This window comes from Aythya fuligula, chromosome 10, assembly GCF_009819795.1.
Source record: "Aythya fuligula isolate bAytFul2 chromosome 10, bAytFul2.pri, whole genome shotgun sequence".
In the NCBI taxonomy this organism is placed as follows: Eukaryota; Metazoa; Chordata; class Aves; order Anseriformes; family Anatidae; genus Aythya; species Aythya fuligula.
Genome location: NC_045568.1, coordinates 4,274,797 through 4,293,992, shown reverse-complemented (window position 1 = coordinate 4,293,992; position 19,196 = coordinate 4,274,797). Strand labels below are relative to the sequence as shown.

The window sequence follows — 19,196 nt, the reverse complement described above, 5'->3', positions numbered from 1 at the left end:
TTTTTTTTTTTTTTTTTTTCCTTCTCCCAGTGGGAATTAGATACTTTTGAAGACATTGGTAGGCATCTGTCTGAAGCTTTAATCCCGTGGAAACTGCAGCTCTTAATTCACTCCTTAAAAGTAGCTTCAAGTAGTCAAGATAAGTTTGCATGCCATATTCAAAGGACAATCTTTCATACCCTTGTTTTCACATGCAATAGTTTTGATACCCAAAATCACCTCCTTACATCTGCACTGCTTACAGAACTTAGTGCAGAAGCAATGGGTGTTGTTCATCACCTGCTCTAGAGAACGCTGCAGGGTAACTGGCTGTTGGTGGTTACTGGAAAGAGACTGCCTTTTGGAAGTATACCGCTGGTGTTGGTCAGATGCTTTAAAAGACAATTTCTAAGGAAATCGTCTTCCATTTAATGTTTTCCCATGCTTTTGTCTGGAGAAGTGTCTTTTTTTTTTTTTTTAATTGATTGCTAGCTTGCCCCGATCCTGGTCATATGTCAGGTACTTTTTCTAAGCTAACATTTACAGAAACTTGGATCCTTTTAGCTAGCTATTACATTCACATAGGGTGTACTTTAAGATGTGTTAGTGAGTTTGTGGGGACTTAGGATTTAAACTCCTACAGTGTAGTCAGCTACATTGCATTTTAAGTATGCAAGCTTAAAATAGGGGACTGCTGTTTTTAGTATCTTCATCTAGACTTTACGATTTAAAAATATAAATGTAGGAAAATATTTTGTTATTTTTATGACTAAATTCAAAGAAAATAGTACATTTGTAGTAATTTAGCTGTAATATCAATTTCTGAATGGGTTAAGTGAGCTTTAGATAGAAGTGGCTTAGATAGAAGCAGCTTTGGGAAGCTGCTGTACCTACCTACTTGCACTACCTCATCAGGTGAATGATGGCAGAGCTAGACAATTGACGTTTTTGAGAGTACAGTATCAGATATACAAGTTAAAGATCTTAAGTCACTATCACAGGGCCAGGAGACTGGTAGTTACGTGTGTACAAAACCCTTGTTGGTTACAGTTTATCTGGTGGCCCTTTAGAGATTTGTGATAAGATCTGTTCCTCATTTTTCTGGTGAATTTGAGGCAGAAAGAAAGTAGAAATCAGTGTCAGCAGTTCAGTTCAATTCAATAATCAAACTGAAAGTAACTCAACCGAAGTCTAAAAATGTCTTGCAAAACAAACATGGAAAATGACCTTTTAAAGATAAAGAGCCTCAATAGTTTTGTTATCAGTTTGTGATCCCGGTGACATTGAATCTGATCTCCTAAAGATTCTCAGAGGATGTCCCTGGAGGACAGTGTCTGTTACCATATGCTTAGCTGGTTTATCAGTCCCCTCTTGTTCAGTATAGACAGCTGCCAAATTTATTTAAAAACAAAAGCAAAAGCAGAAAAAAATGTAGCTACTTGTATAGTTTATTTTACCTTTGGGAAGGAAATTAGTTCTCTGAACTGAGTAAACATTGACTAAAGCTATCAGATTTAACAAGACAAAACATAAAATCCTTTTTCACTAACTCAAGCCTTCACTTTTCTCATTCTTGTGAACTTACTCTGTTCGCTGGTTTTCTACTGGCTGTTGACTGTAGGCAGTTGTTGACAGTCTGCCTTCAGTCACACCTGAAGTTACAAATGTGACATGGGTAACTGCCTGTATCAGTGTTCATGGCGAAATCTTTGTTTAAAAGACACAGTTAAAAAAAAATCACAACCCTTTTTCCTTTGAATAATTATTTTGAAGTGCATTTTTAGCATTTAGTGTTTCTTTAATATGACTGATATCTAAAATTAGGATAGGATGTGTGCTGTCTCTTTTCATCTAACCTCTGGCAACAGTTCCACAAATGGCAAATATCCCTTTGCCTTGGTCTGTTTTAATTTTGTAACCTTGCTCTTTTCTGAGTAAACTAAAATGAAATGATAAAAGGGATACAGATGGCTAAACTTGTGCTGGAAATCAGAACACCTAGTTATGGGATAGTTTGTTTGTTTGCTTTTCCCTAAAGTACACAGTGGGGACTGCATTTTAGTGCTTACATCTGAGATTTTTGCTGCTCTGAATAGCTCTAAAACTTAATTTAGTAGAGTTGAAAGAAATCTGACATGACCTGGTCAGCAAAAACTAACACACCCAGGAATCTTTCCTCAGACCAAAACCTCAGTAGGATGGTCAGCACCAAAAGATACTACAAAATTAAATCTGAGACAGTATTTCCCAAATCTATGAATGTCATCTTCTCTGGAGGAAAAGAAATGTCAAATCTGAGAACAGACCAAAACAGACGAAGGGCTCTGTTCTGTGACTCTTGAAGTCACCATAATTCATGGAACTGCAGTAAAATGAGATGATTAGGCTGTAGGGGTTAACGATATGGCATATTTTATTGCCAATTTGTAAATCTAAAATGCCTTTCAGTTGATCAAAAAAAAAAGTTACCCTTTCTCAAATGATACAAAGTGTTTAGGGTGATTAGCCTAAGCTCTGGGATTTGTCTCCTTTCAGTTCCACTACGAACTACCCACGGCATTGATCTGTTGCTCTGGTTTCTAATTGCCTTAGTACGTGAACCACAAGAGTGGGAATACAAGCTGCGTGGTGAGCATAAACTCCTGTGGTGAAGCGAGTCACGGGAAAACTCCGCTTCACGACAGTACACGTACTTGCTCCCCTTTCCTTGGATTTTCCCCAGCTCTTTACTCGTGGCTTGTTCTACCCACAACCTGGTTTGTTTCTGTGAAGTCTCCACAGAAAATGACTGCAGGGTTAAACTGAGCACTCTCCAAGGTTGGAAGGTATCAAAAGGAGAGTAACTGTATTTCAGTTTCACAAAGCACCTATTGTTCTCATTTTCATTTTCTTCTAGTGTGTTTACACAAAATGATGCAATAGGGTAAACTTCAATGGTCTGTTAATATAGAAATGTTTTGGAAGTAGGATGCATAAAGCTAATGATTTCTACTAATGAAATAACATATAAATACATCCAAAATTTAAAGAGACTCACATTATAGCACTACGAAACACAATTCCACGAAGGGAAACTAACAATGTTATTGCATCCCAGATCCCTCGGTATTGGCATGAGATGGCCAAAAACATTCAAATGATCAACTGGACACAAGTTGGCTGGCTAGGAGACTAAATAATGGAGGTGTGAATCTCAGTGGGACAACATATGACAGGGAAGCATCAAGGAAAGGCTTTAATGTTATTTAAGTGTACTACTGCTTGAGTATCTGCAGAATGTAATGCCTTAACCGCGGTAATGTGCAACACATGACAATCTGCTCTAGTTTTCAAATAAATCTGATCTTCTCTGAAGTCAAAGAAAAAACTGAGAAGGAGCCCAACTTTCCATGAAGCTCTAAGAAATCTACGCAGTGTTAGCTGGGCTCCATTCAGGTTTGTAGTTACTCCTGCCACAAAGAGACCTGCTTTCAACTACAGGGAGAGGGATAAAATCATTAGGACTTTTCCTCCGTTCTTAAGTGTTTTTGTTTTAAATTTGTTTTGCAAAACAAATATTAGTAGGTTTCTGGGCTGACATATTATATAATATTTACATAATAAATATTTGTAAAAATTCCATTCGTGGCAGGCCGGATGAGTAACTGGAGATAAAATTAGCTTAAATCACAAATCAATACAAAGGATAACTGCCCACACTCCGGGAACCACATTCTGCTGATGATTTCATTTCAGTATTTGCCTCAGCATTCCACTCCGAATTGTTACAGGGCAGGGATCAATGCTCCCTTCTGTGTTTATGTAATATTTTGCACACTTTGGGTACTGCCAAAACCAAACAATACATATTAATGCAGATACATGGTCAACCAAGGAGATCTGCTTAAAAGCTATTACTGCACCGTACTCTTGTTAATGTTCAACTGCCAGTAAACAGGATTCTTGGCAAATCTTTACGCTATGAACTCTGGTCATGTGCTGCTGAATTATTCACTGGATGTACATCAGTGCACATTTACAACCTGAGAGGTGAAATAGTTTTTTTACCTGTAAATCTCAGGTTTATGGCTACTCACTCTCTTCATCCAGGCAGCCTTTTGGTTCCAACAGGACTAATGGAATTGAACCAACACGAGGGGCTTCCTACTACCTGAATTACATAGCTGTGTGCGCAAGTGATGGATCTAACAAAAGTCTTCAGAAAGGGAGGTTCTGTTTACTGTCTAATATATTTCTGGTTAAGAAGCTATCAATCTAGTGAGTACTGTGCTATTACCAATAGAACAAGAAACTGTAACTGAAATAGCCTCTTACTACTGACAGCTCAAGCTGTCAGGTTGTGTCACTCTGCTGCTAACCTGAAAAAAAATCACAAGTCTTCCATCTGTTTCTTTGTTCTTCTTTGTTCAGTTAGGTACAACACGGCAACTTGCATTACACTTGTTATAATGTGGAAGACTCAGGAGTCAGTAAACAATGCTGAGCTGAAGCCATCCATAGTCTAAGTCTTTTTGCAGCAAAATGAAAACTAACCTCAGCTGCTGGGTGCCATCATTTGAAAAGGCAGCGAACAAATCACTGACTCTGTACTTCATGTGTTCTGACTGAAACAGAGGAACCTGCAGGCAGAATCTCAACCTTCAGCACTATCTTATTTTGAAATAGGGGCAAATCATAAGGAAAAGTCTAGTGCTTGGTATAATTCTGCTAATGTACTAAATGAAACCCAAAATTAAGGGAATGGATCAGTGCTTCCTCATTTCTCCATCTACTGTAAAAACACAATCATTCACTGACTTCACTGGAAGTAAGATCTGTTCCTTTTACATCTTGCTCCAGCTTTAAGATGAGTTACTGTGTAAACTCCTGATTTCAATCTGAGTAGTAGCCATACTGTTCTTAAATGCACATCGAATTTTATCAGCATGGCTTCAATAATTTGGCACTACTCCTGCAAATACTGGGAGGCTGAGCTTATCTGAGGGTCCACCTTCATGCGTGCAGAACTGCAGGCCTGTGACCTGCAGGTGTAAACTATAATATGTCAAATGTTTGCTAGTATTCTGTAGCTTAAGGCCCACCTAAGCAGGAAGAAAAACAGTAATCAGGACTGAATTTTGGCTTGGACTGTCTTCACAGGTTCTCCTGGGAGTGGAGTACAGGATTTGTGATATCAAATCTAGAGTTTGGACAATTCTCATTTTCAGTTTTTAACTACTGCTGAGCACTTACTGCCTGTAATCTTTGGATGCAGGAGAGCTGGGAATGTCCTGAAAAACTATCCAAAAATACTACTGAATACTGCAGCTTAACCTGCCCTTCCACATAAAATGTTAGAATTATTAAAAGCTAATTGAAAAATGTAAAGCCCTTTCACTCTTACAACTATAAAACTTGAAAACTATTCCCTTAGATTAGGAGCAAACAGGCCACAAAACATATGCAACTCTTCAATAATCTACTTCATAGTTAAAAACAAAACAAACAAAAAACACAAACAGAAAGTCCAAAGAATGATTTAATATTTTCTGTATGAAAATGAATAGTATTGAAATTAGGATCCATTAGCCCTTTCTTAAATCTTCCAGATTTTCATGACACTGGATATGTTGAATGGCTAAAAACAGGTGTAGCCCTAGCAGCAAACCAATCCACCTGGTCCTTTTTGATCAAGATTTTCAAAAGGGACAAGTGACTTCAGTTGAAGTGAGTGCTTTCTGTAAATGAGCTCCTTCAAAGAATGAGGATTGCAGAAATCACTTGCACCTCTGAACACCTTTGCTTTAACAGAAGAATTAAAAATAAACCTGCTTCTGCTCCCTTTGCAAATCCAAGTTTGTAAGGTGCTTGAGAGTGTAAATCCAGGAAGGGCTGCTGCCACCAGTACTTGGACTGTATCTACAACATGCAGTACAGAGCTGAATCTGAAAGGCAACTGTATGTAGTTGGATTATGAGATCTATTTTACTTAACAATGTAGACTTCTGATCAACAGTTAAAGAAAATCCCTGCTGAGTTTTCAAGAAATAAAAAGCAATTAGTAACTTGTGACAGGGAGAGATGCAGATGAGTACAAAGGTGGGAGGTAATCACTCCAGATGCTAGACTCTTACAACCAAGAAGTTGCAGGGCGTGCAGTTTTCTGCTATTCTGAAGTCTTCTTTCCAAATACACACCCATGTTGCATTTAAAAAGACGGTTAAAATCCAACCAACCAACCAAATCCTACTTATGCCGCTTAAGCAGTGAACACTTGGGTAACATAATACCAAATGTACGACCAGAATTAACCCTGTATACGGCCATTAGGCACATGGCAAGAGATCACAGCCACCAGACAGTTCAAGGTTTCTTCAGTTGCTGTTTCCAGTGGCACAGGTCTGTAATTTCAGATGAAACTGATAGACTTGAGGGCAAAAAAATCAATGATACCCACTTAGAAAAGGGAGCTATCCCTGTGCAAACAGTAACAAATGCAATACACCTACCCTCTCCTCAAGACTGTATTTAAAATAACTAAACTGGTCCAACCCTGCTTGACAGCAAGTGGTGATACCGCTCAGGGTGATTTTGCTATCTATTAAAATGATAACTTAAGAAAATGAAAACAAAACCTGAGAGAAGGCTGTCCCACCTGGGCCTGTTCCAGTACTAGCTAGCAATCCATATGCCCTTGGACAGGTGACTATTTGGTCCTGTAATCAAAATGCTGGGTATTTTGACAATAGAAATACCTTGATCAGACACTCCCTGTCGCTTCTAGGCCTTCTGGTCATTGGTGGAGTGCTGAGCATTTAAAGAGACGCTGTCAAGCGTGCCTATTCGTCTTTGCCAACAATCCCATGACAATTGCTTCAGAATTTGGGTATGTGGCAGTCTCTTTTCCAGCCATCTGTTTCCCTACCCCACATCTCCGGTTCAAAGTTTTTTCCTCCACTTTTGTAACTGGCATGAAGGTCACAGAAAAGAAAATGGTAGGGACAAATGTCGAGTAAGTTTTTCAGAGGGCTTGACTTTTAGGACTACCTCTCAAAAGTCCCCTTTTAAAAAAAGACACCAAAGCAAACAGGATTGTGTCTAACTAACTTCTACAAAATTGCTGGTTTCACAGAAGGAGGAAAATATGGCTACTGTGCTACTCAGCATTAGGGTGAAGCACCATCTAAATTCCAGTACAGTTAGGGATTTCACCTAGCTCATATCAGCAAGCACACCCCCATCCTTCTACAACGTCCTTGCTGTCAAGCTTGATGCTATCAGTATTCTTCTCACTGAACATAGGGCCTCCATGCCTCATCATGAGCTCTGTGGCCATCTTCACAAAAGCCTCCTCTACGTTGCTGGAGTCTTTTGCAGAGGTCTCTATGGCACAGATGATATTATCGTAGCGTTCAGCCAGATTCTGAGCTTCTTCCAGCTGAACCTCTCGAAGGTCACTTAGGTCAGACTTATTTCCTGGAAGAAAAATAAAAACAAACAGAGAAATTTATAACGACTATTTGTGCCAGGGCACGAGGTTCTCAGATTTTCCAGAAACTTCCATTCTTGGAGATTCTCAAAATCCAACTGAAAAGGCCCTGACCAACCTGACGTCAGCCTTGCCTTGAGTAGGAGGTTGGACTAGGTCATGTATTTCGGTGTGATTCATACGGAGAACAGAAGAAGTCAGAGAGCAACTGGAGAGCAACAGCTGTAGACTGTAAAGGAGGAAATATCAATGCTAAAACCATTCTGTGAGGAAAGACAAGGAAGACAATATGAAAACAACAGCAGTCTTCTGGCTCCCAGGGAAGTCTAGAACACTGAAGGTGCACTAGCAGGTCTGCGAGCCCTGAGAACGGCGTCCCACTCAGAAACACTGGGGCTGGGAGGCAGAATTTCCAAGAGAACTGATGAATTCTGGCTGCCCTGAAGTCCTTCCAAAATCCCCAGTCCATGAAGTCTGTGGGTGTCCCAGTCCCCTAAAACAGGTCTGCTCGATACCATGGAGCTTCCTGCCCCTAAAACTGTACGATTCTGATCACCAGAACAGCTCCATAGCAGCTCTGCCTCAAAACCTGGAAATCCTGGGTACCCAGTCCTCCACTAAGTGAGCGCAAAGCGTGGCTTCCAAGCTGGCTTCTGACACAAAGCTGCCTCATCCTTAACAGAACTTCATTCAGGCAGATAGGCATCTTAAAAACATTTGTCTCATGCATCAGCATTTCCTGATTGAAAAATAAAACACTTGGAAAATTTTCAATCAGCTCTATTACATACATCTTAACTGCAAACAAAGCCAAAACTTTTAACCACCTGAATGAGTACTGCAACTACGCACACCACACAGTGCCCTGTAGTGCTGCTAGTCATATTTTCATTCCGAGACTTGAACTTACCAATCAGTAACTGTACTATGTTGGAGCCAGCATACTTTCTCACATCCTCGATCCAGCGAGGAATGGACAAGAAAGAGCCTCTCTTGCTGATATCATAGGCTAGGATTGCTCCGTTGGCGCTGCGGTAGTAACTCTGCGTGATAGTGCGGAATCTCTCCTGGCCAGCTGTGTCCCAGATCTGCAACTAAATAAAACAAAGCATGCAATGAGATACTGGCAGTAAAGGTTCAGTATATATTATGTTTTCTTGAATCAAAAGCTAGGACTTGATTTAATAACCTTGTTAGAATAACCTTATCCCCCTTATAGGTAATACATTGTGGCATTATGTTTTTCTAGTCCTTTGATCATGATTTAAGGACAGCAACGTACACTGAAGAACTCTTTTTTTGCTTTTGGCTGCTTAAATTTCTATTTGCATTGAGATGTTTTGGCGAGCTGGAGACAAGCTCTGATGCATCCTTCTGTGGCAGATTATGAAGTTAGCACTTTGCTGTGCCCAGCCCTACCCCTGTCACTTTCTCTAGCAGAGTTATGAAAACAAGACCAGAGCCAAAACACTCCAGTTCATCTTCTGGTGTGTTACTGAAACTACAGGTGGCCTTTCACTGGCATGCTGGCTGAGGTACTGAGGGAGTCTTGCCAGGTCTGCTACAGAGGCAGTAACAACTGAAGTAGGCGGCGGTTGTATCACGTGAGAGCACCAAAGTTGTTCGATAAGGAAATGAGAGACAAATAAAACTGTATATATAGAATACATAAAATCTGTAAAAGAAGGCATAAAAGAATGTATAAAAGAAATGCCAACATCTCTAGGTTCCAACAGTCAGTCAAACATTTAGACTCTTAAGTCTCCTGAGAGCTTTTAGGTGCAAGAACAGGCTGCACCTGGGAAGGAAGAAGAAATGCCCAGCTCATGTACTTCTGCCTGAATCTAGGCGCGTAACAGCTCTGAGTTTAGTATCAGGTTTTGAGTTCCCAGGACCAGATGTTCCAGAGGAAGAAGCCAAATAACTGAGAGTGGACAAACACAATATCCTGTTAGTAGGGAAAATTTCTTTTCAAATCCTGTTGTTTTGCAGGTTGTCTGATGTCCTGGAACACGATGGTTTCTGTCGCAGGAGCTTCTAATCTAAAGTACCTGCAGATGTTCTCATTCTCCATACAAATCACTAATCCGTTCTGAATCCTTCACAGCTCTTGGCTTCAATATATAGTAATAATGAAGCCAAAGACTTTTATTTATAATTTTACATTTTCTGTCCTTCTATTTCACTTTGCTTTTTTTCCCTTCTTTTCCCAAATGATAAATGAGAGACCATTTGTGTGTACAATTCAGTATATTCTGCATCTCCTCTTAAATGAGACAGGACATAAGCACACATTCTTTGGTGTTTTAATCTTTCCATATTGTGGATGTGCTACTTATTTGTTTCCCTCTCTCTGAATCTCTTCCCTATAAAGATCTGACTACAACCTAACTTCAGTGATGTTTTATACCAAATAATACAGAACCATTTCCATTTATTTCTTCTGCACATTAGTATTTTGTTTCCATGATCTGACTCTGCTGCATGTTTGAGCAGAAACTTTCACTTTGAAAAAGGCTGTAGAGATCAGATTGCTTTCCTGTGCTAACTAGCATTTAGATCCCAAATAATGTATGTACAGCTTAAAACAAATCAGTCCAATGAAAAAAGTACTTCTTAACAGTTTTCTCAGCGAAGGAGAAGGGACTGTAATGGACTCAGAAAACGGGAAACAACAAAACAGTGCTTATTAATGGAACAGTTAATTATCTAGAACAGACAACAATTACTGAGACCAGGAAGTTAATAGCAGGCTTTTGATGCTCTCTGCACTCAAGCCTCCCACTAGACCTTCGTGTCCTTTATGCAGTTTTAAATCTCAGCATTTGGTTAGGTCAAGTGCAAAATAAAGCTAATGGTGATTACTCAACTCCTGAGACAGGTCTGAGTTACTGTGCATATAGATTTATATAATTTTTAAATTTAAAAAATATTTTAGCTTACACTTTTCTCATGGAATAATAAAAAAAAAAAAAGTGTTTTACCTGTAGAGTGGCTGAGCAAGCTAGTCTTGGGCCTTATGCTTTACTCTGGATTTTGAAAATCTGTATGAATGTACTTTCCATAAAATCACAGAATCACTGAAGTTGGGACAGATTTTGGTAGGTGACAAAGCCAACTGCCTGCTCAAAGTGAGATAAAATCTTAATTTTTCCAGGAGGACTTGCTCCATCATTTTCCCAGAGACCAAAATGAATCTGACCAGCTTGTAGTTCCTAGCATTTCTCGCTCTTTCTGAAGATAAGTATAGTATCTGTATTTCTCTGGTCCTCCCAAATCTCCACAGGCTGTCAACAGTGATAGAGCAACCTCGCAGTGACACCAGGAAGTTCTTACAGCACTCCCAGACATTTTTTACTCAAGTTTTTATGTCTGTGCGTTCACAGGACTCAAAGTACAAAGTTGCTGAAGCCCTGAGCATCCTGCTGGGAACAGCACAGACCACAGACAGGCTTCACCTTCTGAGGAGCACAGGCAGCAGGTCTTCCTTCCAGGCAACATCCTCCAGGTCGGCTCTTTCCCTTGGTAGTTTAAAGTTCATGCTCCCTAATTGTCCCTTCTCTTTAAATGTACGGACTCAGAATCATTTAGCTTTTTACAAGATCTTCAGTTTGTTGTGGTTTTGCTTTCAATGCTGAGACAACAGCATGTGTTAGACGTTGTTGTGTGACATAACCCACAAGCAGATACTTTGCAAACATAGATACCAAATGACACACCTGTTTGCCACTGCACCCGTCACTTCTGCTGGCAGGAGCCAGGTGAGTGATCACTTTTTCAGGCAAAGTCAGTCAAATAAGAACATGGTTTAATGACTTGCTTAAGCAAAACTAAGGCCACAGTGTCATCAGAAACTTGCCATCCCAGCTGCATGTCCTTGTCCTCTCTCTGCACGGAAACTAGGAACTGTTAATTTGATTCACTGTACACCTTCATTCACAGATTTAACTGACAAATACGGATTTTTCTTTTGTTTGAAGAGTTAGCACTAATTACACAGCCATTCGGTACTGACAGCATGCAGGTTGCACCTTCCTGGGGCAAATACCCTTTACAGCAATGGCAAAACCATCTTGGACCAATCCCAAATACACCTGTTCAGTTTGACTTGTTGCTGCTGGGTGTGAACCAATCCAATAACCTTCTCTCTCCACTAAACTATTTACAAGCATGTAACTCTTGACAAGATACAGCAATTGCAAATTCTTTGAAAAAAATATAGGCTCGGTATTTCTCATTTAAAAGTTCCTTAGTAAAGTTAGATGTAAATACCAAAACAATGCCAAATAAACTGTACTAGCCACAGGTTGCAAAAATAGATATAAATGTGTCATATACTGCATATGTGATATGAGGTTCTTAAGTATTTATCTCTGCAATTAAGTGCTTGAGCTTTGTAAATAATGTGATGAAACGCCACATGTCACTTAGCAACTTTAACTGTTTTTAAGCAATTCCCGGTTTTGTAATCACCTTGGCAGCAGCTCTGGTGTAAGAAAGACAACGAGAAGTTGGATTGCTGGAGAATTGTGTTAAATTCAACTGAGGACCCTGAGAGAACATACCTATGAAATGAGAGAGTGGTAGGAGGCTTTTAGGGAGACCATCTCCAGTAACCAACAAAGACAGGATAGAGGACAGATAAGCACCCGTTGTTCAGAAGGCCAGCACAGAATACCCTGAGTGAACTAAGACAAGAAGCCACCTTTCTTGTGCTAGTTGTTTCACTATTGAATGCTCACTTTACTACAGAAGCTGGTTATTTTGGTCTGCTTTTAGCTTTGAAATTTTTGGACACCAGAGCTCTTAGCACTGGCTGGTACTGAATAGCAAAGTGCTAAACCTGCTATTAACTCCTGTACGATTTTTCAGGATCGTACAATCACTGTGGAATCAAAGCTTTCCGTAAGTACATTAGACAAAGTCTTGAACGTTTTTTGTACTTGTTTTTTCTTCTTTTCTTGTTGGAAAGGAGCTTGCACAGAATATATGTCATTCATTCCTTGCAGTGATGTGAGCTGGGGACTGACTGTCTGGGGAGCAGCTGTGCTGAAAAGGCCCTGGGGGTCTTTGCAGACAGCAAGCTGAGCTGGCGCCAGCAGCGTGCCCAGGCAGCAAAGGAGGCTGGCAGCATCCTGAGCTGTATGGACAGCAGCAAAGCCAGTAGATCAAGAAAGGTGATTATTCCCCTTTACTCAGCACATCTCAACTAAAATATGGTGTCCAGTTTTGGGTCCCCAGCACAGGAAACACATAAAGAACTAGAGCAAGTTGAGTGGAAGGCTGTCAAGATAGTCAGATAACGGGACTACATACTCTGTGAGAAGAGGTTGAGGGAACCAGGCTTATTTGGCATGCGAATGGGACTGAGATCACCTATTAGCTGCTGCCCAGTACCAATGGGGAGGCCATCAAGAAGCCTGAGCAAGGCTCTTCACAGTGGCACATGGTGGGAGGATGAGACACAGCAGACAAAAATTGAACCAGGAAATATTTCAACTTGATGTGAGGAACAGATTTTTCACCACGAGGACCGTGGAGCACGTTGTCCAGAGGTTTTGCAGTCTCCATCCCTGGAGGTTTTCAAGGCCAGACTGGATAACGCCCTAAGCAACCTGGTCTGTTCTCCCAGCTGACTGGTTCAAGTAGGAGGTTGGATGGAGACCTGAAGTCCTTTCAACCTGAAATACTCTGTGATTCTATGACTTTATATTTAAAAATATGTATATATCTGCATGAAAGTAAGTAATTGCAGGCTATCATGTTTGAGAAAGCAAGTTCAAAGAGGCGTGCTTCAAAGAGGCACTGTCAACTCTTATGATCTGAGAGCACATGCATAGGATCCCTGTACAGCTGCTAAGAAAACACTAGGCAAAAAATATATGTAAGCATTCCATATATTTGTATGTGTCCATGCTTGTTGGATGGCCATGAATGGTAAAAGAAGCCAAATATTTTGTAGGCACTTTGGATTTTGTGTGCATACACCAACAGTTTTCAGATTTTACAGTATCTGAACTGTTTATTTCATCCATCAGTGTGCACAGGTCTCATAAATCTGAACCAAGTCTGCATGGTGCTGTGGAACTGAACATAGACAGCCATTTATGAGATCTGTGCAATTACTTCACCAACCTGGTTGTCTGATGACTCTTCACAAGTGTGTTGCCTTAACTAACAAGCACACACATTCACAGTATGTGAGGAGGGAGGACAGGGAAGCCACATGTAGCTACAAACTCCAGCAAATCATACATGCCCTTAAACCAGAAGGTGGTGAGATGTAAGATGGTTCTCTGGCAGGTCAGTCTTGGTTGTCTGATCAGGCTCAAAGAAAGAGTTTCAACCACAGAAATTGACAGTGTTGAAAATGGTGAGTGACAAACTGACCAAAGAGCATGGAAAATGAGTATTATCAAATGTTTTCATGCAGACTCACTCATCTTGCATTGATAAACATAGCTTATCGAAGGTTAATGCTTAACAAGTGGCCTCGAGCTACTTGAAATAATTTCTCCCCCTCCCTCACTTCCTACATAATTTATTAAGTATTTTCCTGATTCTTCTAGAGAAGCACGGAAGTTCAGGTCTACCTTTGTTGGTGAAGCAGTATTAATAATCACTAAGTATATTCTGTAGCTGATCACTTCCATTATAAAGATAAAAATGTCACTCTTGTACTATGGATTCTTCAAACTAGAGCAGCTTTGATAGAACTCCCCTGAATTGAAATGGTGGACGCAAAGACTCTGCTAAATAATTCCAAACCAACTGACCATCCTGCCATCTCAAACGGCAAACAATAATATACATTTCGGCACACTGGCAAACCACAACACTCACTCCTAAAAAGCCTTACTGAAAAGATCTTACAACTTAATCTATACAACCTTTGCCAAAAGCAATAAAGCCAAGCTCTGGAAAGCAGTGTAAGTAACGTTTATAGACAGAACAGTTCAGATAAACTGATCCGTTTGATTGTTTCCTCTACAAAATTCTCTGAGAATAAGGAATCCCTGTTTGCTGAGAATTCAGCATTCTTGTTTGCTCTCTTGTTCTGAGCGTCAAAGTAGTTGACAAGAGAGCTACACTTTCCTCTAGATATCAAAGATCACTGCTTCCATGTAATAACCAATTGCATTATGTGTGTTTGCTTAGCAATGTTGATAAACATAACTTTGTTTTCTTTTTCTTCCTTTTGTTTTCCTTTTATTCCTGTCTTTTTTTTTTTGGTCTTTTCCCCCAAATACATATATTTTTCATTTTTCTCCCTTTTACCTTATCTGATATGATTCATGATAAATTTGGGGTTTGTTTGGAGTTGACCTTCCAATCAGTCCAGAATCATGACAGCTAACAAATCATAATTTTATATTACTTGCGATTTGGCCAGGTAATGAAAGACACATTACATTCTGAAAATAATATATTTACAGCCATGAAGCCTGAATAAAAGCCCAGAACCTTAATATTATACGGGCTCAGAAAGCTTGTAAATTAAGAAGTGCAGTGGTACGTAAAGAAATAATTGTTATAAAAGGAATGTGTTTGTTTTCAAAGGTTCTCCCCTGCCACTTTCTTAAAGATATGGTAAGAGAAAGAAAAACAATAACATAAACAAAAAGTCACTGTGTGTAAAACAGTACAAAATAGCATCATAAAGTAGACATTAGAGATACCCTATAAATTTATCTGTTCACAAGGATGCTCATGAAAAGAAAAGGAATTTTGTTATTATTACTTGCTACAAGTCACGGACTTGGACTCAGGAATGTCCTTGCTTATAATTATGTAAAATCTTAGTTACATGGTTTTATAAATATCTTTTCCTACAGTGAGAGAACAGTTAGGAAACTGTTTTGTTCCGTTTGCCAGATTCTTTCTATTGCTCAAAGAACATGGAATTATTTTATCAATAGGACTTTACTCGCTATGCATTAAGTCAACAACCACGACTTTTGGGAACTGCAGTCTCTGTCCTGTAGGACTAAGTCTGCTACATAGGAGATAAGAGTGTAACACCACAACTGCAACCTGATAAACAGCATATACGAGAGCATTTCTTGTTAATGATGATAAACTGCAGGTATTTCATAGAGCTGAAGGGGAACAATTCTGGATACGTGCTGGTCAGAATCTGCCTTTGTGACAAAATCAAGGTGGTCATCACCAGTAGCTATGAGATTCAAGTTCCATTAAAACCCAGCCTGCCAGATCTGCCACATCCCTGCATGGCTCCCTCTTAGCCCCATTGCCTCCAAGAGCCCATGGCTCAGAGAAGCCTGTCCCACTGACCAGTGGCTTGTGCAATCCTACCGGTCAGAATCTCAAATTGCAGTTGGAAATCTGAAAGAAAGAACAAGAAGAGAAACAGATTGGATGGCACAGAGTTTACTTGTTCTTCCCCTCTGTTAGTGGTAAATCTCTGCAAATCTGCGTTAGCACATATTGGGCATGCTTGCACTGCCAGTGCTTTATATTTTATTACTCTAGAGAAAGCTTCTGTTATGAGGACTGTCCATGAATAGCTCCTTTCTCCAGCAGTAACCTCCCTTTGCGTATGACGCTTAGTCAGCTTTCAGTAGCTGCTGCAGCAGTTGTGTATGAGATGTCATTTGAGACATGTGGAAGACTACAGCTTTAAGATGCAAGGAAAGATTTACTTGAGTTAAAAATAAAAACAGAAAACCACAAGTTATTTGCAGAATCTTCACCTTTACTCCCCCAAGATGCTTCTTTTCCCCTCTCCAACAAAAATGCATCAAAATTAAGTGAGACTTAAAATCCTTGTGCTCCAAATGTTGCAGAAACATATAACTGTAATGAAAACATTGACAGTTTTACATAGAGACAGTAACACAATTAACTTTAAAAAGTTTGTATGAATCTCAAAATAAGCATCTGATTCATACTTACTCAGTTATGTTGTAATGCTATCCTTACCCTGTCTAAAAATGAAGCGTAGGCCACTGGGGATGTGGAGCAAGTAGCGTTCAAATGCTCCTTGGGACTTTTTTGTACACTCTGTTGGTCTGAAAGAACTTTTAAAGATGATCCAGTTACAAAAACTGGATTTTTCTCATTCTTGCACCATTTGCTAAGCACAAAACAAGCCTTCTCATTCCTTATGAAGAATCTTGTCTTGACTAGCATAAATCCATAATGAATCTGGAGCAGTGCTGGGAAATTGCCTGGCATGTGTTTGTAAGGATCTTGACGGTAAAACAAACTTTATTTGAGACACATCCTGAATGCATCATGATTTGAGGAAGCCCAGTTAACAATTCATCTGAAACATTTCTAAGCAAGTATGCCTCACGTGACTGACACAGCGAGAAACAGCGCTTCCAGAGCACATGTACAGGCTTGTTTACTAACTGGTTAGGGTATGATCTGTTCAGATAGCTGCAGTGCTTTTCCTAGAATCAGTATAAGCTACACCAAAATCAAACCTGGACAATGTGTCAGCTATACACACCTGATCGTACGGATCTGCCTACTTTGTGAGGGAGCCCACAAAAGTGTAATAAAATGCCTCCTGATTTTCTATTCCCTATAACGTGCTGAACAAACCTGCTGAGATTAATGCACTGCTCAAAATCTCAGTCCAAATGGAAAAGCCTGACTGGAATATAAACTTCACACACAATGCACACCTTAAGAGACCAAACAAACAAAAAAACACCCTCCAAGCAAATGTTTTTATATTCTAGCTGTGGTCCTGACTCAGCAGCTAACGAAAATAACTACAAGGTATATCAGCAGCAGCAGTATTAGATTAACTTGTTTCAACTAATGTTTAAAGCACTCTTCTTCAATCTGGGCATCCCTCATTTTTTACATGGAAGTACAGGATAATCTAAAACAAAAGGAAGGCTCACGAGGCTTGCATCTTTTTGTTTGCCATTTGTAAAATACTGGGAAATAATCCACAGGTTTCATTACACTCAAGCCTCAGTATTGAGGATATGAGAAAGCACACCTGGGAGATTCTGCCCTGGGCTAGTCCTGCCCTCGTCCTGAGGCGCCTAGCTGAGCCCCCTGGCAGCAGGATCAGACACATTTGTCACTTTGTGTGTGCCTGGCATTTAAATTGCGCCAGGTTTCAATCTTAAAGGAGAAAGCCCACCTCTAACTGCTCTCTTGCTGGAGAGCACAGAAGAGAAAGTAATAGCACAAGCTGAGATTCCTTTCCAACGGCTAACCTCAGCTAACCCCATACACAAAAGGAAAAGGTAAGATACTACAAAGAAAGCAAACACCTTTCTAGGTGTGGAACTTGTAATCCTCTTCCTCTCCTGAGAGGTGAGCCTTTATTTCTTCCATTTTCTGCAACTTTCTCTGCTTAATATTCTGCTCACCTAAGTTAATTTATAAGGAAAAGACAACAGAGGACTTCGGCCCCTACTTTGATAAATGCAGTCCAAAATTTAGCTGCAATTATCGTGTTTTGTTATCACCTTTCCTCCAAAAGCGTTTCAGTTTTATGATCTTTCCTGGGCAGGGGCTGAATTGAATTATTTTTAGTCCCAGTGGGAGTAAGTAAAGATAGCTGCACGGCTTCACCGTGGAGGGGCCTGGCGAAGGGCTCTCTGCCAGCAGCCCCCTACAAGCTGCCGGCTGCCCCAGCCTTGCCTTCACACTGCCCGATGGTGCCTCTGTGCTCAGAGGCCATGCCCACTGCATGGAATTTGTGCCACAGAGCCTGGGGATAAAAATCACTGCATGTACATCCATATGTATCCAGATATATGAAATCCTTTTTCTAACCCTAACAATTTCCTCCAGCCTGAGAAAAGCAGAAGCCAGATTTAGGGTTGATTTGCTCAGCTCTGAGAGCCGCAGAAGCTGCACTTTGTAAGACCCCCCGCAAACAGCTCCTTAAGGCGAGCTGTCGGGGTGGCTCCGCTGCCAAGCGCTCCCCGGCCCCTCCGAGCCGCCGGGCACACGGCCGGGCTCCGGCCCCGCACCGAGCCCCGGCAGCAGCGGCTCCGTGCCGGGACCCGGCGGGCCGGGAGGAGCCTCAGGGCTCTGCCCCTGCCGGGAAACAGCTGGGGAGGAGCGGGGCCGGGCCGGGCCGTGCTGGACTGCGCCGGGCCCGGCTGCTCGCCGGCCCCCGGGGGCTGCGCGGCCGGGGGGAGCCGTGGGGGGCGCCGGGGCCGCCGCTCACCTTCACCCGCTTGCCCTGGATCTCCAGGCTCTTCATGGTGAAGTCCACGCCGATGGTGCTGCCCTGGCGCTCGGCGAAGGCCCCGGTTTTGAAGCGCTGCACCAGGCAGGTCTTGCCCACGCTGGCGTCCCCGATCAGCACCAGCTTGAAGAGGAAGTCGTAGCCCTCCTCCGGGTCGGCCCCGCCGCCGCCGCCGCCACCGGGCCCCGCGGGCGCCGCCGGCCCGGGCATGGCGCCGCCGCCCCCGGCCCTGCCGCCCGCCGCCCGCCCCGCCGCGCTCTGCGCCGCCGCCCCCCGCCGCGCCGAGCCGGGGCCCGGGCCCGGGGCCCGCCTCCCGCCCGCCTCCGCCCGCCCCCCGCGGGCCCTCCCCCGGCAGCCCCGCGGGCCGGGCCTCGCTGGTGGCGGCACAATGCCCGCGGGGCGTTCCCCCGCCGCCACGCCGCAATGAGCAGGTGCAGGGGCACGGTGCGGCCACCCAGGAGGTGCAGCTCGCTCTTGTCGCTGGGCTGCTCAGTTTTAGGTCTGAGGCAGGGTGCGGTTTGTTTCCAGAGTCGCAGCCCAAGGCTCAGGGCTATGTTT

The 19,196-nt window shown here is 41.9% G+C and overlaps 1 protein-coding gene across 1 annotated transcript; it reads right to left on the bottom strand.

Annotated features, from left to right (window-relative positions):
- On the bottom strand, window positions 1–18,848 carry RAB43 (RAB43, member RAS oncogene family). The gene is made up of 3 exons (XM_032193883.1): window positions 18,618–18,848; window positions 8,358–8,541; window positions 1–7,434 (listed from the first exon to the last, which is right to left on the bottom strand). The coding sequence occupies exons 1-3, from the start codon at window positions 18,846–18,848 to the stop codon at window positions 7,181–7,183; spliced, it is 669 nt and encodes a 222-aa protein (XP_032049774.1). The 3' UTR covers window positions 1–7,180.
- Window positions 18,849–19,196: the final 348 nt, after the last annotated feature.